This window comes from Hemitrygon akajei, chromosome 12 (genome assembly GCF_048418815.1).
Source record: "Hemitrygon akajei chromosome 12, sHemAka1.3, whole genome shotgun sequence".
Taxonomy (NCBI): Eukaryota; Metazoa; Chordata; class Chondrichthyes; order Myliobatiformes; family Dasyatidae; genus Hemitrygon; species Hemitrygon akajei.
Window position 1 is genome coordinate 60,141,687 of NC_133135.1, and position 22,935 is coordinate 60,164,621.

A 22,935-nucleotide genomic window follows, 5' to 3' on the forward strand; every position below is an offset into this window, starting at 1 on the left:
TTAATGGTCAATTATTTACTTTAAATCAGAAACTGGTTTTTGATACTAACTGTATTGAGAAATAAAAGGAAGGTAAATAATTTAAGTTTCCAGTCATGATTTCACACCCATACCATCAAGGTCAAGGAGGAGACTATATAAATATAAAGGGAGCTTGTTCGGAGTGAGGCAGGATAATTGGAGAAATTTTGACTAGTGCATGATCTCTGATTTATTTACTAAACCATCACAATATCTCCAAGACCGTTCTTTTGTTAATCTCAAATATCTATGATTTAACTAAGTGAGGCAAAGAAAATAAAGACGCATGAAGAAAACCATAGAAAAATGTTCAGCTGTAAAAAACTAGTATTGAAACTATTTTATTTATAGTAAATTACAAAAAAGACACTTAAGTTTACATTTTTATACAGTGAAATATATACTTTTGCAGATGTTTCACAGATTATCAATCAACATTAGTAGGCACCCATAGTTTCTGCCAGCAATGGCAGGAAACCCCATCGTAGTTACTGTGAAATTCTGTTACAACAAAACAAATTCCTCATTACTCAACCTTTCTGCTTTCCTCCTCCGAGTCCCAGAGTCCTGTGTTATTGATTCAGTTTTCAGTGTACAGTGTTTATCAACTTCATAATCTTTAGCATGACCCTTTGAAAAAGTAAATAGTGGATATTTCTCCTTAGAAGGAGAGCTGAAAACCTAAAAATTAAATAGAAAGTAAATACTTTCAGATTTTCATTTACATTTTTAAACTGATTCTTACAAAAAAATCTTACCACTTTTGATTTCAATATTCAGTTCTCACTCATTCCTCTTCAGAGTGGCTATGTTTTGGCATTTACACCAAATCTGTCATTGTCTGTGTATGACGCAACCCAGGGAGTATCATCAAATTGTTATATCTACCTATATCTAATCCACATAATTTTTGCACATGCACTTTCCAGTAGATTTCAGAGATTAACCACACGCATTAACACTTAAGTAACAATATAGAACAGGAAATCTTGCTAAGGTTCCCTTTTATGCAACAAACCAGTTTTTAAAAAACTTAGTACTGACCCAGCTAATATTAGTAAATTCAATATAGAACAACAACGAAATCTGGGATCTTCAAGTTTTGTGTAAGTCCATATTACATCAGAGAGCCTTATTACCAACAGAACCATTGGGGAGGTCAACGATTACATTTTAACAATGCATCAAATAGACATTTCAAACAAGTCCCTGATGAATGTTGAAAGATAAAACTGCATAAATATGGAACTATACACATAATGTTGTATAACACCACTGACAAAACTATAAATGAAAAGATTCACAATTTGTTTGTTATTTATTTAATATGCCAATGGGCAGGATCATATTATTTGCTAGTCAGCAGTTCCGAAGACAACTACAAGCAGTGCATGGGTCAGTGCTTTCCTGATGTCTGAGCTTGTGTAGTGCAATGCAGAAATCAGGAATGTGGTCACTCAATCTACATTTACTTTCTCCAGTGCAGAGACAACCTTGGCATAAACAGCCAACTCAACAAACTAAATTGGAAGAAGTGCAAGGGCTCTGCTGCTTCATTTCTTTGGGTTCTCGGATGATAGGAAGAGACAGATCAAAATAGCAGATGTTACACTTCATTCGCATGGGAATGTGCCAAGAAAATGAGAGTGGGTGGCAAAGATGTTAAAGTGGGACAGTGAAGCAAAGAAGCAAAGAAGGTATGGTCCCTTCAAAATGGTCAAGAGAGGGGAGGAGAAGATGTGTCAAGTAGTGAATACTCATTGATGGAGGCAGGAGATATAGAAGTTGAACACATCAGAGATGTCACTATGGATACAGGAAAGATCTCATTGAGAGGTAAAAGAAAAGAGAAGACTGAAGGAAGATCTTTGTGGAGAAGGTAGAATTGGACTGTACAAGATTGTGTGTCTGAGGCTGCAGGTTGTGGAGGGTACGTCACCCAAGAAAATGAGATCAATGAAGATTGAGTAGTATGCATTACAAAGAGTATCTGAGCATCAGTTGCTAATGTGATGACTATATTTAAACAAAGGACAGGTTTATATCTGTTAAATCAATAATTTTTAACATTTAAAATGGCTAATTCTATTTTTTATGCAGAAAAGAATTTAAGATAAATTAAATTTCCTTACAGTTAAGCACATTTTCATGCACTAATAGAATAATTTCCCCCCAATTCAAACCAACTTTAATGTGCGCCATGAATGAAATAATCTATCAGAACTGCACACAATGTAAAGCTTCATTTAAGTCAGAGTATAATGAAAGTGATTTGCCAAGCTTAGATTTATTTTACTTTCAATATTGCCACCTGCTGGTGACAATATTTGACAGCTGTTTGAAAAATACAATGTCAAATGAACGAACAATGCTAATAGGAAAATTCAACCCCCGACTTCTCATTAGCAGGAATGCTTTTTAAAATTATAGATGCAGTCTTCACAAAACTGCTTTCAAAATATCATTGATGATTACGATACACAAAAATAACTGAATTTGGTGTGGTGAGTTAATTATGTTTAAGGTGATAAAAGAAATTGACAAAGTTGACCTGGCAATTTGCTCATTGTGTTTCAGGATTCAAATACCAGGGGAAACAAGAACAGGTAGGTTATGAAAAAGGGAAATGAGGCAGAAATTTTATTCTAAATAGGTAATAGAAGTGTATAATAAATCAGAGAAGTGTCTTGAAGCGAGTAATATAAACATTCCCCAGAACAGATTTTCTCAAGAAGGAAGGACTAAGGGCCATGTTGAGAAGATGGTTAGGTCAATTAAAAATATGACAGGCTTGGTAGCTTCCTGGCTTTTGTTGTTAAGAATTCATATGAAACAGAAAAAACAATGAGGTATTTCAACTCCTCCCCTTTTACTTCTAGCTTCTAACCAAAAGGATAGTTTGCCATTGTCTTTTTCAAATCTGTAAGTAAAATATGTGCACTTGACAAGTACATCTCTTATTCCTCCATCATTAACCAATACAGTGTGAAAAGCTGCAGTTCAACTAACCCGAAATTTCCCGTGTACAATTACCACAATTTTCATTAAGCACAATACTAAAGAACAAATCTATAAAATAAAGTACTATTCTTACACATCAGCGTGGGAATCTTGGATTATTTTGCCACTCCCTAGCATCAATGCAGCAAATCTCAATTAATTCAGATCTTCCAAGAATGTATGGTTAATGCCATACCAAGTTATCATTCCCTTATTAACCTATCAGATGATTATTTACTTCTTCTAATAGATTTTAAGTATTACAGAGAAACAGTAAAGAAAGAAATTACCCAGTGACTTATCCCAGCCTACTCCATCAATAATTCTACCACTCACCTTTGTTACTTCTTCAATTATGTGTTCAAAATAGTATTTACTGGATGAATAAAGTCCTATTGTGCAGCTAGGATCCATTTTACCAAATGACATTTTTTTTGGAGATAGACAGTGATAGGACTGAAAATACAACAAAAATTGAGAATTAGCCCCTCAGCAAAAAGCACTGACAACTCCACTGGTTTACTAGTCCTGATAAATACAATTCAAACCAAATAGAGTTTACTGTCATATGCACAAGTACGGTGAGGTAGAGGTACAATGAAGAATTTGCTTGCAGCAGTATTACACTTAGCACACTTCAACTGGGGAAAACACAGCACTTATAATAACTCTAATTATACTATCAATTCTGAAATTGTCTCATACGATCAAATGAAATTGTAATGCATGATTATTAATGGAAGATAAAAGAATAGAGCAGAATTAGTTGGATGTATTTGCCTAGAAATTGGAACATGTAGCACAGATTTTTTTCTGTTATGTCACATAAAACTGATGAAACCCAGAGTAAGTCAACTAACTGATCATTTCCAGGTGAAACTGCACCCACAGTAAAACTGTACTGACCTTTCTGGATAAAATTCATGCCATCAGATATAACATTTTCCTAACATTAAACACATTTTGAGCAGTCAGAATGCAGGTGCTTTGAAAGGCAGCTGCCCAATTTGTGTTTCTCCAATGTACAGGAGACGACGTTATGAAATCCAATATTCTAGCCTGGATGAAGTGTAACTACTTCAGGACTTTTTAGATGCCTGGATGGTGGGTAAGAAAGAGGTAAAAGGGCATCTATTGCTTCTCTGCAGGGCAGCAAGCATCTGTGGTCTCCTGCCAATGCAAACATGGGGAACAGCATCTCATCTTCTACCAGTTCTGAGTTTCATGACAATTTTTGTTACTTTATCTGTGTTATCACTTTTAAAACTGTTACCATTAATCCATCAGCCACACAAATCCAATAGAGTCCAGTTCATCATTACCAAGACTTTTTGTTTTAGATTATGTTACTGAATTTAAATATGATATTGGAATTGGAACTTACATTTTAATGTTGTTAGTGCAAGTTTATGAATCACTAAATTAAATTGCTAAACCACTGTCTCACCACATAATTTTGTAATACCTTTGAGGACTCACTACACACAACATAGTTGTAACACACCAAAAATGAGAAATTCTGTTTCTATTAAAAATGACAATTGACTTTAAGTGTAATTTAAGTGTTACATAGTCAGCTTGCTAAGAATGAAATTCCCATTTATTTTACCAATGGTATAAGGATGCTATGATTAGTCTATATGCACAGTTTTGAAATATCTGTTAACTCTTGACACACAAATGTTTTTGTGAAATTTGAAATTCAATAACATAGTCTTAATTTAGTTGTAGTTCCATTGGATTTTAAAGTTGAAATATATTCCAGGTGTCTTTAAGTAACACAAATTTACTAAAAGAAACAAAGGGATAAAGCAAAAGCTTAACAGCTCCTTCAAAATCTATTACTAACAAATCTTGATTAAGATGGAAATGTGTTCATCTTAGTGTAAAGTGCCCCATAGTACAAAACTAAATAATTCTAATTTACAGACTGAACAAGAAAAATAAAGTAAGCATTTTACAGATGCAAACTTCACCTCAAGTGGAAAATCCTTCATGCTGACATCCACAAATGATTGGCAGTAATGAGGATCCATGTAAATTAAACTGTCATCTTGAAGGACAAAAAAAAGAAAATAAATTCTCAATATCCCAATCAGACATCTTACAGTCCCATTTCTTCAACATGTAAAATAATGCTCAATTTATCACGTTTATTGAATGAAATCTTCAGACAAGACTGCATTCTTTTTAAACAATTTTTCTTTAACATAGTATTTTGATGTTATTTAAGATGTTGGAAAACTTGATTAAAAAAAAAGCAGCCAGCAATGGACACCTATTTGATCTTCAGTCAAAAGGGCTCAATGTTCTATGCAGTGTGAAAGAAAATAAGTTCATATGGTGAAAAGATCATGTACAGGGATTTCAAGGAGCGAGAGCCATCTTAGATAGTAAATGTAAAGAGAAGAGTGACTCAATTAGTATTAAAGATAACAGTGATTATGTTAGGACTAAAAGCAGCAATACTCCATTTCAAAAGCAGTAGGATATGCAGCTACTCTAGAGTGGAAGGGTGAATCTGGAATGATGTGAATGTACACACCAGATTAAATGTAAAGAATTTGGTACAAACTAAAATATATATATATATATAAATTAGAAAGAAGGAAGTCTATGGATTACAGTTAGATTACAATTTCATTAAAAAAACATACCTAGATGTCTGTAACGGAATGCTGTGGACTGCCACAGTCCAGGCTGCAGGAGCACAGGCTGAGGGATACAGTCAATGCTAAGGCTCTATCAGCAACAACCACAGTCTAGGCTCCTTCCACTACTGCTCAGAGGGGTTGATTTATGCAGGGCAGCCCCCTTCCCCCACAAATAATGAAAGGGGTAGTACCTCGGGAAATCGTGAGTAGCAATTGTACTATGTGTTTGCTTTCTTTAAATGTTTACATTACTCAATGCAGTGACCATGAATGTTAAAAAATACTGTTTCTTCCTTTGTATACACTTTTTAATTGTGAATATAATCTATTTTTGAAATAATGAAAAATCTCTGTCACACAAAGGTGTGTACTTGTAAGTACTCTTCCACAAAGGAAAGGTAATGTGACAACATCCAACTGACTGGGACATTGTGCAGTAGTGCAGACAGGCCTATCTTGTGCTACACCTGGGACGAATAGAAACTTAATACAGAGTGACATTTGCTGCCCACATATTTTTGGCCCATACACTGTCTGATATAGCTACAGAGGTGATGGTCACCAGAATGGGGCAATATTGGGTACACTTTTGGCCCCTTTCTTGGGGAACGTGCATCATGACCCTTTTGGGCCCCCAGATAAACTGGTTGAGATCCTGGGTGATTCCAAGGCAGAGGAGCTGGGAACAAGCCAAACCTGCACCCCGAGAGGGTATCACACCCAAGAAAACACTATTTCCACCAATCCAGTTTTTCTTTCACCATCCCACTCCACCCCAGCCAATTCTTGTTACATGCATCAGCTCTTTTGAACCAGATCACCAGCACTTTCAGGTAGTCAGGCCTGATGGTGAAAGGGACATTGGATCAGTTGGGCCAGTTACCAAAAAGCATAGCCTCGCTCTTCCTGCAGTTGATTCTGACCCGATGCCAACTCAAACGGCGAACTGACTCTGGTCCATGCAGAAGATGGCGACATCATCCATGCACAGAGAGGTGTTGAACTGTGTGTCTTCACTGTCTGGCAATGCCATTTCTCTTCTGCTCTTCCTGATGGATTTGGCAAAAGATTCTATGTAACACAAAAACAAGACAGAGAAGGGTGGACAATCCTGCCTAACTCCAGACTTTATGGGGAAACTATCTGTACCCTACCTATTCATTTGGACTGTACTACAGATATCTGTGCAGAACAGTTGGATCCAATTTCTGATTCCATTCCCAAAATTTACTTGGAGAGAGAGGACATCCATCATGTATGTGCGTGATATTCTATTGAAGACCTTCTCCCGACCAAACAGGCATTTACCTCTCTGTCCTGCATGTATGTAATGGAATCACTAATCAGCACAAGGCTGTCAAAGATTTTCCTGCCTGATACAGCACAGGTTTTGCTTGGTGGATCTCCTGTCCAAGAGCAAATTTGACTTGGTTGGCAAAGGCCCTCAAAAACATCTTAAAAGTACACATTCAACAGTGAAATGGGTCTCCAATTCCTGATGACATTGCTGTCGCCCTTGTGTTTGTTGATGAGGAAGTGATGCCCTTCCTCTTGGAGTCTGACATGCTGCCATTCAGAAGCATAGCATCATTCCTTTCTAGCAGATCCAGCCCAAGTCTCACAGAGCAAAGTACAACACTGCCAACAAGCCATTCCTTCTGAGAGTTTTATTCATGCCAAGGGAAAAGATGGAGCCCTTTTCCTTTCCAATCCTGATGAAGGATCTCAGCCCAAAACATTGACTACTTATTCCCCTCAATAGATGCTGCCTAACCTGCTGATTGCCTCCAGCATTTTGTGTGTTTTACTCAAGACTTACAGCACATGTAGAATCTCGTGTCCATGAAAACAGAGGAGGTGAAATTAATTTGGAAGGTACGATCAGGGTAAAGAATACAAAGCAAAAGAATTTATTGGAATAAGAGTTGGTCTATGAAAGACCAAAATTTCATATAGAGGGGGAAGACATGGGTCCAGTTCTTAATGAAAATTTTATACTGTGCTTATAAGAGTGGGATGATATCAATGTTGTAATTTATGAGAAAGTGTGAAGACTATTGGATGGGATAAACATAATATAAGAATATTTCAAAATTTAGCCTCTTTCAAAGAGAATAAGTTACCAGCACCAGTTGAAATATAAACATTGTTGAAGGAAGCAAAGAAATATATTGCAGAAGCTCTGAACCATCATTTTTCAATCATTCCTGCCAACAGAAGTGCTAGAGAAATGGAAGGCCATTAACACTGTACCGATGTTTACAAAGGAAGGATAAATTGAGAAGATGGTTAGTTTAACTTAAAATGTGAACAAATCATTGGAATCAATTTAGAGGGACTATATTAAGACAGAATAAAGGATTACTCAAAACAAGGCCATGTCTGACTAACTTACTATATATTTTAAGGAAAAAACAAAGGGTTGATGAGAACACAGAGTTTTGTAGTGTTAATGGATTTCAGCAAGGCTACTGACAAGTTATCATGAAGTAAGCCGGTCAAAAGAGTAATATTTCCTGGGATCAAAGGAAGAGTGCCAAACTGGATTGAAATTTAATTCAACAGTACAAAGCAGAAGGTAATGATTGTTAGCTGTTTTTGTGACTAGAATGCTCTAAACCATGATGTTCCAAAATAATCCCTTGATTTACTTACTTATATAAAAGTGGTTTAGACATATTTGGCAGGAAAAAGATGTTGAAGACAAAGAAAAAATGGAGGAAAACTTTCAATTTGAGGATATAGATGATTTGGATAGTGAGGCAGAAAAGTGGTAAGAAGAATTTGATCAGTCAAAGTCACTTAAGTAAAGGAAAAGAGGAAAAATTCAATAAATGGAAGAACAGAGAAATGCAGAAGAACAGATGTCCACAGATCCTTAAGTTGTCAACAGTTTAAAAAAGGTAAACAAAATATGCAGAAAGGTTATGAAGGAACTGTATACACTATATTCACATTAAGTTACAGTTTGAGAATTGTGTACAGTTCCATAGGAAATGTACAATTGCCCTGGAGAAGATGCAGCCAGAACTGGAAAAACAGATATGAAACATTGGATGGGCTAGGGCTGTTTTCTTTGGAATCGAGCTGAGGGAGAGCCAAATGCATAAAATTATGAAAGCATCCATTTTCCAGCATTCTGTGGAGAGATTTGGGATGAACCTTCATTAAATGATATGTCCTCTCCTCACACATGACTTTCATAGATGGAAGGGGAAAAGTGGTAGGAGGAAGAGAAAAGGTTCTCAACATAATTATCAGATGTGTTTGTGGACTATATATTACTGCTTAAGTAACAGTTGTGTACTACTCTGCTCAGTCCCTGCCAGCCCCCCCCCCCCCCACCCCCATGGTGTACATCTCTTGTCTGATGAATCCGGATTTGCAAGAGATGGTGATGATAGAGATTGGAACACTGGCTGACAAAGACAATTCAGAATGACTCCCATCTAAAATTTCCTAATGAGCCAGCTCTCCCAACATCTGTACATTCAGTTAGTAAAGAATTTCTTACAAGAGTTGACCACATTGATATTGGTGGTGCCTTGCCTTAATTTGACCTACATTGCTACAAAGTACTTAAAAACACAACTGTAGCTTTGATTTCAAAGCTGGAAATCACCAAATTTATTGAGCTCAATGTCACTATTTACCATAAGTTTGAACATTCAGCCTATGGGTTACCATTCTTTCAAATTATGAGCAGAAGTTTTTATCTCCCTCTTTTAACTCATGCATTGTTCTGCATGATGCATAATGATTGATAGATGGGTCTATCCATCAATTGCAAAAAGACAGAATGTACGGTGATATCCAAAAAGAAGGATAATCCTATCTGCAGGCTGAGAATGAATGGGGAAGACATAAAACAAGTACAGATCTTTTGTTACTTAGGAAGCTGGGTGACATCAGATGGCAGGTGCAACATGGACATCAAAAGAATAGGGATGGCAAAAGACATCTTTACGAGAATGAAGAATATACTGACCAACACTAAGCTAGGCATGACAACTCGCCTCAGAGCACTGAAATGTTAATTTTATCCAGTTATGTTATATGGTTCAGAATGTTGGACAATATCTAGCAACATGAGGAAACAAATTGAAGCAGCAGAGATGTGGTTTTTGAGGAGGATGCACAGAGTATCATGGACAAAACAAATATCTAACGAGGAAGTCATGAACAGAGCAAGCACAAGAAGAGAAATAATGTATGAGATCATGAAAAGGCAACGTGACTTCATTAGACGTGATGAGGAAAGAGGAGTTAGAATGCACGGTAATTAGGGGAAAGATTGAAGGGAAGAAAGCAAGAGGAAGGCAAAAACAAATGATGATGGAGACAGCAGCCAGAGAACTGGAAATGAATATTAATGAATTGATCCACTTGACCCAAAACAGGTGTGTGGGCCATGGCAGTCAAAGCTCAAACTGGGCATGACACTTGATGATGATGATAATTGTTCTGCTAATTCAACTGCTGGAATTGCTATTCACAAAAAAAGTTTGATTAGTATAAATCTTTCTTATCCAGTTTTATACCATTCTACTGAAGTTTTCTTTTAGGAAATCCAGAGATCTTGATTCTCATTGGTGTCTCACCCAAAAATTGCTATCCGTAAGCAACTTCCAACAACAAGTATTGTGGACAGCTCTTTGACTACAAGGGAATACAGGCAAACTCATCTTCCTTTCAGGAAATATATAGGTAGTTCACTCTCAAGCTGAGTTTCCTGTTTTGCTATCAACAGACAGTGTGGACTCTTCCCCCTTGAAACGAAGGGCCAAGTTTAGCTTCTGTACTGTAGATAATTCTTAAGTCCTCCCAGCTTGTACAATTCAGTTACAATCTGAAGTTAATACAATGGGGAAAACACTGAAACAAGAAAACTAAGGAATACATCTTTGTGAGTTTTCTTAGCTACACATAAAGGGACTGAGACATTTAAAATCAATGTTCCCATTAACTAATGTAATTCAGTCTGGTGGTACCATCAAGATCATAATCAGGCAAAGGCATTGGGAACAATTCTTTCCAAAAATAAAATGTTCAGATAGGACAGGCCAGGAAATGCAAAATACAAGTGAAGGTCTGAGCACAAGAATTTTAGACTATACTTTTAGTGTGTTAAACCATACAAATATATGAAATAATTTTTTATCTTTTATCCACAAGCATTTCAAATATTTTCCTATTTCCCCACTATTCTCATTTTCCCCAATTTTTAATAAAAATTATTCTCATTTTTGCCAATTGTAACTCATTTAGAACACAATTCAGAAAGTTCCAGGTTCAAGTCCCATTCTAGAGGTGTACAAAGGTTTACTTCTTTGTATGCTGTATATCAATGATTGAGATGATGGAATAGATGGCTTTGTTGCCAAGTTTCCAGACAATACAAAGATTGGTGGAGAGGCAGGTAGTGCTAAGGAAACAGGTAGGCTGCAGAAGGATCTAGGAGAATAGTCAAGGAAGTGGCAAATGAAATACAATATTGGGAAATGCATGGTCATGCACTTTGGTAGTAGAAATAAATATGCGGACTTTTTCTAAACGGGGAGAAAATCCAAGAATCTGAGTTGCAAAGGGACTTGGGAGTCCTTGTGCAGAACATTCTAAAGATTAACTTGCAGGTTGAGTTGGAGGTGAGGAAGGTAAATGCCATATTAGCATTCATTTCAAGAGGTCTAGGATACAAGAGCAAGGATGTGATACTGAAGTTTTATAAGGCACTGGTGAGACCTCACCTTGAGTACTGTGAACAGTTTTGGGCTCCTCATCTTAGAAAAGATGTGCTGGCATTAGAGAGGGTCCAGAGGAAGTTCACAAGATCGATTCCGGGAATGAATGGATTATCATACAAGGAACGTTTGATGGCTCTGGGCCTGTACTTCCTAGAATTTAGAAAGATAAGAGGGGATCTCATTGAAACCTTTTGAATGTTGAAAGGCTAGACGTAATGTGGAAAGGATGTTTCCCATAGTGGGCAAGTATAGGACAAGAGGGCACAGCCTTAGGATAGAGGGGCATCCATTTAAAAAGGAGATACAGAGAAATTTCTTTAGTCAGAGGGTGGTGAACTTGTGGAAGGCCAGGTCGTTGAATGTACTTAAGGCAGAGCTTGATAGGTTCTTGACTGGACACAGCATCAAAAGTTACAGGGAGAAGGCCAGGGAGCAGGGCTGAGGAGGGGAAAAAAAAGGATCAGCTATGACTGAATAGCAGAACAGACTTGATGGGCTAGATGGCCTAACTTTGCTCCTATGTCTTATGGTCTTACACCAATCTTCCAGTTTAATACTGAAAGATACAAATGACTGAATACAGATACAGTCATGTAGGTTTTTTTTTTAAATAGATCTTGCACTGGAGGCCTTTTCCTCTTCTTTAATAAATATTAAATATTGCACAGATTATTTTGAAGAGAAGTATTATTTTTATGTTCTGGTCAAAATTTCCTTTTATTAGTAACTCCAAAATATAAAATATGTAGTTTGTAGGAGTTTGTGTAAAAAGGTTGCCAGGTTTCCTTATAAAACAGATACACTCCAATGGCTGTAAAGCACATTGGAAAACTCTGTAAAGGACTTGAAGCAAGCTAAATAAACACATTTATCTGCCAAAATTTCCTATTTTAGATCTTGATGTAATCAACTGATAAAAGAACACACACTTGTAAGTAATAGCAGGAGTATGCATTTCATTTTATCATTTCTTCCAACAAGAAAAAAACTATTACCACTTTAGTTTACCGTATTAAAATAAAAACAAAGCTTTTTAAAATAATTCCTATGAATAGAATTAATTGCCATCATATTTTGTGAGGTGAAATTTATGGATAAGGAACTTTTACTGCGATCAAGCCACTCAATGCATTTGTTATACTACTATTCAATTAGGTGAGAAAATGGCAGATATGCAAGATATAGTTAATATGATAAGAGATTTTTTTGGCCAATGTTATTCTAATACTTCCACCACTGATAACATCTTAATATATTGCAGCTTGCAACCAAATAAGAGTAAAAGGTAAAATATATAATTACATTGCTGCTTAATTTCAGGGGAAAAAAGTTTCACATCAATTATAAAATATACAAACCTTGAAATCCCACAAAGTAGAAAGACTGCTTTGGCTTTCCACCAATAATTCCAACACAGAACTCAAGACTTAAGATCCCCTATTTGTAGAAAGAAGAACTGTGTGAGAACTTTTTAGTTTTTAGTCATTTCTATCAAACATACCTTTTCTAAATTGGGAAATAATTGAAAAACAGTGTGCAACCTTTCCCAATTATTTTAACTTTTGTGTAAACAATATCTGACGTAAAAACTCAAAAAAACTGTAAACTGGTAATGTGGACACAGATATCAGAAGGACTGTGCAGGTTGTGTGTAACCAGTGATTGTAAAATGCCAGTTCTTTTCATGTATATTTTAATTTTCATTTTCATTAACCACACTATTGATGGTGCATTGCCTGAGAAGACTATAAGTTGCAAAGAAATTAAGGTGTAATGAAACAAATTTCTCTTCTGAACATCATTATTCTATAGTATTGTGAATACTAAATGCCATCCATTATCAGTGGTACCTGTTCTGCCTTATTCTAAATGAAAGGTAAATTGTACAAACATCACCATGGCCAAATCTGATTATACCCTCACCTGATGCTTTTATGCAACTGTGGCCAATAATCTCACTCTGAAAGATCTTACCAAAATTAGAAACATGGGTCTCTGAATCGGCAAGGTTGATTAACACCCTGAGAAATTCTGCTTCCCATTGAACCAGAAAGATAGCTTGATTTTGAAATGAAAACAGGGATTTTATATTTACAAAATTTCAAACAAAAGCATTTAATTTATCACAAACAAGTATTTAATTGGCTATTAACATTGCCTTTCATTTAAGTCTCTATAAATAGGAAGAAACAGTTTGCTTAAATGACTTAACAGCCTTGACTCTGAAAACATATAAAGTATTTATTACCTGCCCTGCAAAGCACGGTTAGTTGGCATTCTTTTCATATGTTAAGTGAAGTACAATAAAAACTTATCATGTGGATAAATTCAAGGCTATAGTTGTGGGTAATTTGTTGCATGGTTTAGGAGGCTTTGAACACAGCCCCAAAACAACATTCCATTATAACATCATTCAATGATGCTGCAATGATTTAGAAAATGCTATAACTAATTTCAGTGAGCATGCAAATAAGCATAAATATTTAGTCTGCAGAGTAGAATGGAATACTAGTAGACCTGCTGCTCACTGTACCAGAAACAGGGTTCAATCCTGACCTTGAGTTTGCATGTCCTCCCTATTATCACATGTGTTTCCTCCAGGTGCTCTAGTTTAAAGCACAAGACATAGATTAGACATTCAGATCAAGTTTGCTCCACCATTCCACCATGGCTGATTTATTATCCCACTCAACCCCATTTTCCTGCTTTCTCCCCATAACCTTTGATACCCTAACCAATCAAGAACCTATCAACCTCCAGTTTAAATATATTCAGTGACTTGGCCTCCATAGCCGCCTATGATAATAAATCTACAGATTCACTACCCTCTGGCTAAAGAAATTCCTCCTCATCTCTGTTCTAAATGGACGCCCCTCAATTCTGAGATGCTAGTCCTAAATTCACCCACCATAGGAAACATCCTCTCCACAAGGGCTTAATTTGATATTTGATAGATTTCAATGAGATCCCCTCTCATTCTTCTAAACTGGAGTTCAGGCTTAGAGCCATCAAACGCTCCTCATACACTAACCCTTTCATTCCCAGAATCATTCTCATGTACCTCCTCTGGATCCTCTCCAATGCCACTACATCTTTTTCTTAGATAATGGGCCCAAAACTGCCCATAATATTCCAAGTATGGTCTGACTAATGCTTTGTAAATCCTCTGCATTACATCCTTGCTCTCAAGTTCTAGTCCTCTCAAAGTGAATGCTAACATTGCATTTGCTTTCCTTGCCACTGATTCAGCCTGCAAATTAACCTCCCAGTTCCTTTTGCAGCGCTGATACTTTAATTTTTCTCCCTGTTCAGAAAATAGTCTACAACTTTATTCCTTCTACCAAAGTTTATGACCATACACATCCCTGCACTGTATTCCACTTCTTTGCCCATTATCTCGATCTGTCCAAGTCCTTCTCCATTCTCCCTGCTTCCTCAGCACTACCTGGCTCCTCCACCTATCTTTATAATGTCTGCAAACTTGGCCACAAAGCCATTAATTCCATCATCCAATTCACTGACATATAATATGAAAAGAAGCGGCCCCAACACAGACCCATGCAAAACACCAGTAGTCACCGGCAGCCTCCAGAAAAGGCCACTTTTATTCCAACTCTTTGCCTGCTGCCAAACGTCCAATCTTTTATTCATGCTAGTTTCTTCCCCGTAATACCGTGTGCTCTTATCCATTATTTCATTTTCTACACATACACATTCAAAAGCATTATTAGTCACCTTGAACTTGTGGACTCCTTAGCAGCTCATCTCCACATTAAGAAATGCTTCCTATGACATAATTGAGGTTAATGCACTTGCAGTTAACTTTCAAGATCACCACCCAAATGCACACAGTTTACTTGAATGACATTTAGTCAACTTTTGCAACAACAGAGAACATCACAACCAGAGTAAATCCGGATTTCAATGGAGTTACAACTTGGCAGAATAATTAACAGCAGGAAGCTGCTTGATTTTACTGCCCCTTCTTTGGCTATGGATAAGCCTTATTGTAACCACAGCTCTAGTAAATACCAAATTATTAAAAATTGCATGTATAACTAACTCCCTTGGTAATATAATATTACCTTGTACATTGTGAAAGGATTTGAAATTAGAATGGGAACAAAAAAGTTATAACCTAGCACCAAAGAATTGTGTAGATACAACAGAATGACATTCTATTGACACTACCTTTAGAATCTCTTTGTATTCAGGGTTGACCTTCTCTCCTCCAAGTCTCACTGGTATTAGGATAACAACAGCATTCTTGTCTGATGAACCTGGTATTCCACATTCAACAGTTTGTGAGTGTTTCTCCATTACATCAGCAATATAAACTGAAAAAGAGTGTAACACTTTAATCACAGTTTGTTCTCCCAAAATTTCTAATCTGCTCTTCTATTTCCCTGCATCCCTAAACTAAGTTGAATTCAAAAATCAAGCCAATATATCCTATTACCTGTACTCTGTATTTTTTTGTTTTTCTGTCAAGCTGGAAACCAAAGCTTTGTGCCCACATTCTGTTTAATATGATGTTCACTCGGATTCCTCATAAAATAGAATATAAAACATAGAGCAGCACAACACAGTCCCGGCCTTTCGGGCCACAATGTTGAGCCGACCTTTTAATCTCTTCTAAGATCAACGTAATGCACATAGCCCTCCGTTTTTCTTACATTTATTTTCCTATCAAAGAGACTCTTTAATGTCCCTGATGTATCTGCCTCTACCATCACCCTTGGCAACATATTCCACACATCCATCACTCTCTGTGTAAAAATCCTATCTCTGACATTTCCCCCTAATCGCCTTAAAATTATACTCTCTCACATTAGCCATTTCTGCTCTGGGAAAAAGGTGCTGGCCGTCCATTCTACCTATGCCCCTTATCTTGTACACCTCTATCAAGTCTCCTCTCATCCTCCTTCACTAAAAAAAGAAAAGCCCTAGCTCGCTCAACCTTTAACCTTAAAATATGCTCTCTAATCCAGGAAGCATCCTAGTACATCTCCTCTGCACCCCCTCTAAAGCTTTCACATCCTTTCTAATAATGAGGAGTCCATAACTTAACACAATATTCCAAGTGTGGTCTAACAAGTTTTATAGAGCTGCAATATTAGCTCGTAACTGTTGGACTCAAACCCCAACTAATGAAGACCAACACACCATATGCTTACTAATTTCAGATATGACTTTAATCTTTGAATTCTCTTCATATAAAAGCATTAATCTTCTAAATATAGACTAATTAAAAATACAAACAGCATAATGTTATCATCTATTAAAATGCAGTTCAATTCTTCTTAAGAAGATACCAGCTACTGAATATATATGATATTTTACCATTTCCCACACTAACCATCTTCTAGCTTCATGCAAGGTCTCCGATTTTAATGACAGCCAGGCCTAAAAATTTGACTGCACAACTCAGTGCTGCACAGATGGCAATTGTATTACAAGGGAGTTTGAAGAAACATTGTCGTATTTCTGAGTGATAAATTCCAATCATTAAAATTGTAGTATTCTTGGGGAGAAAAACCTGTGAATTGTAGTGTGGTTTCTCCAGTGTCCAGCTCATCCAAATGACATCAATAGTAGTGTAGTGCTTAAGATTATTCTCTAGAGTTATTTTTGACATGCACAGAACCATCTCATATGAGTGCTGAAAACTCTAAAAGGAGAATGTAAATTTATATATGTGAACCTTTCTACAAACTAAACATGAACAACAGCAATCCAACTGGGATAACTGTAATCATATCACCAGCTGGCTTTAGATGGTTCCCCTTTGAGTGTTAGTACCCAGAATAATAACAATAAATTCTGCAAATAAAAATAAGCAAATCAATGCTCAACAGATAAGAAATAAAGAAAACTGGTTGGCAGAAAAGAAAGCACCCAACATCATGATCAACCTTGGCTTGGTCACAAGTAATTCTCTCACTCACATATCCCAAACTAGCACTCACTTCATGTAACATCAACGATCAGGCACATATTCATATATTTCCTGCACTCCTCTCACTCCTTTTACCAATAATAAAAGGGCTAACAGACTTCTAAGTTCCAATTTCAAACTAAAGTTACATTTGTTCTCAAATTCAGATTGAGATTTGAGTCATTTCACGTAGGGCATTTATATGCAGCAGAGTTAAATTTTCATCCCTTTTAGGATGAATTCAAACCAAGACTCAGAGGATAAGTCTTATCTCTCATATATTACATAAATCACACGAACATCATAGTAACTTCTGTACAGTGATGTTATTTTTGAGGCCCTGCATGGGTCAGGTCAACCATGGATGTTGCGTCCTAGCTGTCTACATGATACACAAGCCAGAACAGTACAATATGGAGAGCAAGGTGTGCTCGTGTAGCAGGCTCCCCCTCTCCACACTACTGATGAATCCAAAGGAACAGCAGAGATCAAAACAGTTCGGCTCGCAGGACTTATCAGCCAGCTTTGAACTCAACGTTGGACTGCTTTAGGGACTCCAGCTCCAGGTTTTTCCTTGAGGTTTACTCCCGAAGCCATCCCCATGAGTGGGAAGAGCTAAAGGAGAGCTGAGGTTTGAGAGCAGAGTTTTCCTTCTCGTAGATGAGCTGCAAACCATGGCTGATGAGCTCCATCTACCTAAAGCAACTGGTTTTAAGGTGCCAGTAACCAATCTTTGTCCCTTTCCCAGTCAGTAAAACCAATTCCACAGGGCTTAGTAGCTAAGCCACGCATGAAGGCCAGGAGCTGGACTTAGTTGGCAGAGGCTATTTGAGATGCACGCCATTGGGAGCATTTAATAGGTAGTGGGAGCTTATCCCCACCACCATTACCAGCTATAACAATCTTAACAAACCACTGTGATGTTACAGAATTAATTAAAATAGCTTCAGAAAATATGTAGACCATCTCAATTCATTCTTATCAAATAAGCAAAATAGGTAACTTTAAAGTGAATAAAAATATATTCCTTAATGTTTATGAAGAGACCAACACAAGTGCAATCAATCACCGAAAAAAATATGTGGAGTATTAGGCAGTGTAACCTGTGAATTGGGAGGGAGGAAGGAAGGGAGGGAGGGAGGAAGGAAGGAAGGAAGGAAGAAAGAAAGAATGGCTTGGGCTGAATATAAATTGCAAATTTGACTCAAGCACATCATCTAGTCACCTGGTAGGACAGATTAAAATCAGAGCTATCGCCTTTCTTATGACTTTTATATGTCTGAGGTAACATTTTGAAGCACACACTCTTGGCCCATCATTTTGAGATGGATATACTATGCATAAATTTATTAACCTACAGGTAAATACATAAAACAGCTGTCCTTTTGTGAAATGTGTTATTACATCTGTACACTGGTGCTCACTGTCTCAGTAGAAACTCTTCAAAATCGTTGTTCTATCTAATTCTTCCTAATTCAGGTGCTGCTTGATTTGTTGTATAATTCATGCAATTTCTGTATTTATATCAAATGAAGGTGGAAGTTGTAATTTACTAAAACAATGACATTGCTTATACAAGGATAAATATGTCATCGTAACCACTTTGATTTATGTAATAAATTTAGAGTATGGACAAAAAGGATTAAAATTATGCTCCTTTAGAACACAAAAGAATTGAATTTTAGGAAATCAAACATGAGTTATGTTGAATAACGTTAAATGCTGCCTTGCATTATCTAGTTCAGATGACTGGCAGAACTGGGCAAAGTTCCCAGTCAGCTTACCTCATTACCATATCATGGCACTCACCCGTACAGTCCTGAGCAACATAAACTGTTATTCCTTGCAGCTCGGGCTCCACTGCGTCTTCCACTGCTCTCCTAATAAAATGAATTTAAATAGGTTTAGACATTCACTATTGAATTGATGTTAATCAAATTGGTCTGAGTGTATTTAAAAAAAATCAAACAACCGTTTCTTTATTGAGGAAAAGTTCTGGGGCAACCTATCCATATTCATCACCTTGTTGAACAACTTTTTTTAAAATTTAAAACTTTTTGCTTTTTACTTCTTAAAATTAACACCATTAGTAAGTAAAATGGCCATTCATGTTCTCTAAGTCAACACGTGCACTCCTGGTTACATCATGGCTACCAATGCCTGACCAGCTTCAGCTGCTTCTTAACTGACCATCAGTAAGTCAGAATGGCAGATGACATCATTTTTAGTTCCTTTTGCAATTCCTTAGATAAATAAACAATCCATACTTGCACGTAGCAAAGCCTGAATAACAGGCAGGCTTGTATTATAGAACTGATGCAAAGGTTACTCAACATTTAGAGCCAAACATTGCTCACTTTCAAAATAAAAGAAGCAAATCTTTTATTCCTGAAAGTTAACAATATTTTCATCACCAAATCCCAGTACTGACATCCTAAAGAACACCTTGATACTCACAAAAATGCCTGGATATTCTGTATCATGTAATACATCTTGACTCCTCAAAGCTTTTCCACTATTTATAAGACACAACAGAAGAATATGATAGAATACTCTCCATAGCATGCATGAGGACATATCTATCAAGAAGCTTAGTACCATCCAGGACAAGGTAGCCTACCTGATTGACATCAGTGTTCCAAGTATACAGTGGGTTCTGGATAACTGAGTGGTAACAAATGTCACATTAAGAACTATTAAATGGTAAGCTGCTTTTATATTATTACAACAAAAAAACCAAGATGGCTAACAACTATCATCACTTCACCACTGCCAATAAATGCTGGGCCTAATATAAATAACCACATTACAAGATGTCAGAGAGTTATGCATTATTCCCAATATCAAACAGGCAACCAGTTTAGCAATGCCTTCTTTTTCTCAGAATGAGCTTCTCTGAGTGAGCTCATCAATTTAAAGGCAAATTAGGACATGCAAAACAAATACACCCAAAAAGATTCTCAAGATAGTAGACTATCTAGTCCACATGGTTTTAAGACCACAGTATAAACTATATTGTAATGATCCAGAGCCTCAATTCCCCAAGACACTAAGAAATGCAAATTAAAGGATTCTTGTTAAATCTTCTTTCAATAAAATCATTAAAAAAACTTGCGTAGCAAGTTCACTTTAAGATGTCCAGTGTCAATAAAACACATCAACTTTTTAATATTGATAAACCTTGCCCAAAGGGAGATACATCTTTCTTCAATTCATTGTCTGCAATATCATTAATGAAGGAAATATCTACCTTCCTGGGTGGCAGGGTGGAGAGACGTCTCTACCAAAGGAGATGTAAGGTGCTCCTTCTCTGCTAGCCTGCAGGTCACCGTTCGACAAGGTGAGGCACCTGCTTAGCCCCCTGAACAGGGTCACGTGAAGCCATGGAAGCAGGAAGTGGATAGACATATGAGCAACTGGTGCATTTCACAAGTCCTGGAATTGCAACCACTGATGCCAAGCAGGCAATCTCTAAAGAGTATTGATAATGGCTGGGATCATCTGTCTTGTAAAGACACCGCCCAAAAGGCAGCAATGCAAACCACTTATGTAGAAAAATTTGCCAAAAATAATCAACGTCTTGAAACCTTGATCATCAACGTCTACAGGTACTTCTTAAAATATTCTTCGTTCAGATCAATAGGATTAGAATCTTAGAACAATTCAAACACATCTAAACCATGAAAAATATCAGGCTTCCTCAAGGGATACCCTCCTCCACAAAGGTCATGCTCCAACCAATTCAATTCATTTTACATGATACATGATATAAAGCAGTGGATGTTGTCTATATGGACTTCAGTAAGGCCTTTGACAAGGTTCTGCATGGAAGGTGAGTTAGGAAGGTTCAATCATTAGGTATTAATATTGAAGTAGTAAAATGGATTCAACAGTGGCTGGATGGGAGATGCCAGAGACTAGTGATGGATAACTGTTTGTCAGGTTGGAGGCCGGTGACTAGTGGTGTGCCTCAGGAATCTGTACTGGGTCCAATGTTGTTTGTCATATACATTCATGATCTGGATGATGGGGTGGTAAATTAGATTAGTAAGTGTGCAGATGATACCAAGATAGGTGGCGTTGTGGATAATGAAGTAAGTTTTCAAAGTTTGCAGAGAGATTTAGGTCAGTTAGAAGAATGGGCTGAATGATGGCAGATGGAGTTTAATGCTGATAAGTGTGAGGTGCTACATTTTGGTAGGAATAATCCAAATAGGACATACATGGTAAATGGTAGGGTATTGAAGAATGCAGTAGAACAGAGTGATCTAGGAATAATGGTGCATAGTTCCCTGAAGGTGGAATCTCATGTGGATAGGGTGGTGAAGAAAGCTTTTGGTATGCTGGCCTTTATAAATCAGAGCATTGAGTATAGGAGTTGGGATGTAATGTTAAAATTGTACAAGGCATTGGTAAGGCTGAATTTGGAGTATTGTGTACCGTTCTGGTCACCGAATTATAGGAAAGATGTTAACAAAATAGAGAGAGTACAGAGAAGATTTACTAGAATGTTACCTGGGTTTGAGCACCTAAGTTACAGGGAAAGGTTGAACAAGTTAGGTCTTTATTCTTTGGAGCATAGAAGGTTGAGGGGGGACTTGATAGAGGTACTTAAAATTATGAGGGGGATAGATAGAGTTGACGTGGATAGGCTTTTTCCATTGAGAGTAGGGGAGATTCAAACAAGAGGACATGAGTTGAGAGTTAGGGAGCAAAAGTTTAAGGGTAACACGAGGGGGAATTTCTTTACTCAGAGAGTGGTAGCTGTGTGGAACGAGCTTCCAGTAGAAGTGGTAGAGGCAGGTTCGGTATTGTCATTTAAAGTAAAATTAGATAGGTATATGGACAGGAAAGGAATGGAGGGTTATGGGCTGAGTGCGGGCCAGTGGGACTAGGTGAGAGTAAGCATACGGCACGGACTAGAAGGGCCGAGATGGCCTGTTTCTGTGCTGTAATTGTTATATGGTTATATCTAGAAACACTGAATATTGTAAAACTATGGAAACAGACTTGCTAGCTTTAGAAATGAAGATCAACACTCCAGAACTAGCTGCTTCTCATGCCAAGCTATTGCAGTACAGTTACAATGCTGGCATTTCTTGATAATGTGGAAAATTGCCCAGGTATGTAGCATTCACAAAAAGCAGGCGATCCATTATGACAAATTAAAGTAAAAATCCAATAATCCAGCAGCCTTAAAACTTTCATAGTAAAAGTAGCAGATTTTCCAGACCACTAAATACTGATCTTATTACTAATCCAACTTGTACTTCACTCTTTCTTTTTAAGGTGTTAGAAATTTTCAGTAAACCAGCTGATTTTAAAAGAAGTATGGGAAATTGTGGGGGGGGGGGGCAGGAGCATGATTGCTGTTTAAAAGGAGTGTCAGAAATAGGAGACTCTAGTGAATTTAAAATAAATATGTACAGGTAGAGTTCCTATGAAGTTAAAAGGAGCATAGGCAACAGGAGGAAACCCACGAGTTTAAAAGGAGAATGGGAAACAGTGTCCTGGTGAACCAGAGGCCAAAATATCAGGATTTCTGGACAAAGGATGGCATACAAAGTGAGGTGAGAAG

General features: G+C 37.1%; 1 protein-coding gene across 3 annotated transcripts in view; it reads right to left on the reverse strand.

The window, feature by feature from the left end:
• Positions 1-330: 330 nt before the first annotated feature.
• Positions 331-22,935, reverse strand: part of atg4c (autophagy related 4C, cysteine peptidase) — a 78,503-nt gene continuing 55,898 nt past the window's right edge. For all 3 annotated transcript variants that reach the window (XM_073063212.1, XM_073063211.1, XM_073063213.1), the window contains 6 exons: positions 19,167-19,237; positions 15,611-15,756; positions 12,778-12,856; positions 4,998-5,074; positions 3,358-3,477; positions 331-702 (listed from right to left, as the gene is read on the reverse strand). In XM_073063212.1, the coding sequence (XP_072919313.1) occupies positions 526-702; positions 3,358-3,477; positions 4,998-5,074; positions 12,778-12,856; positions 15,611-15,756; positions 19,167-19,237 (670 nt within the window). In that variant the 3' untranslated portion in view covers positions 331-525. The remainder of the gene's footprint in view (positions 703-3,357; positions 3,478-4,997; positions 5,075-12,777; positions 12,857-15,610; positions 15,757-19,166; positions 19,238-22,935) is intronic.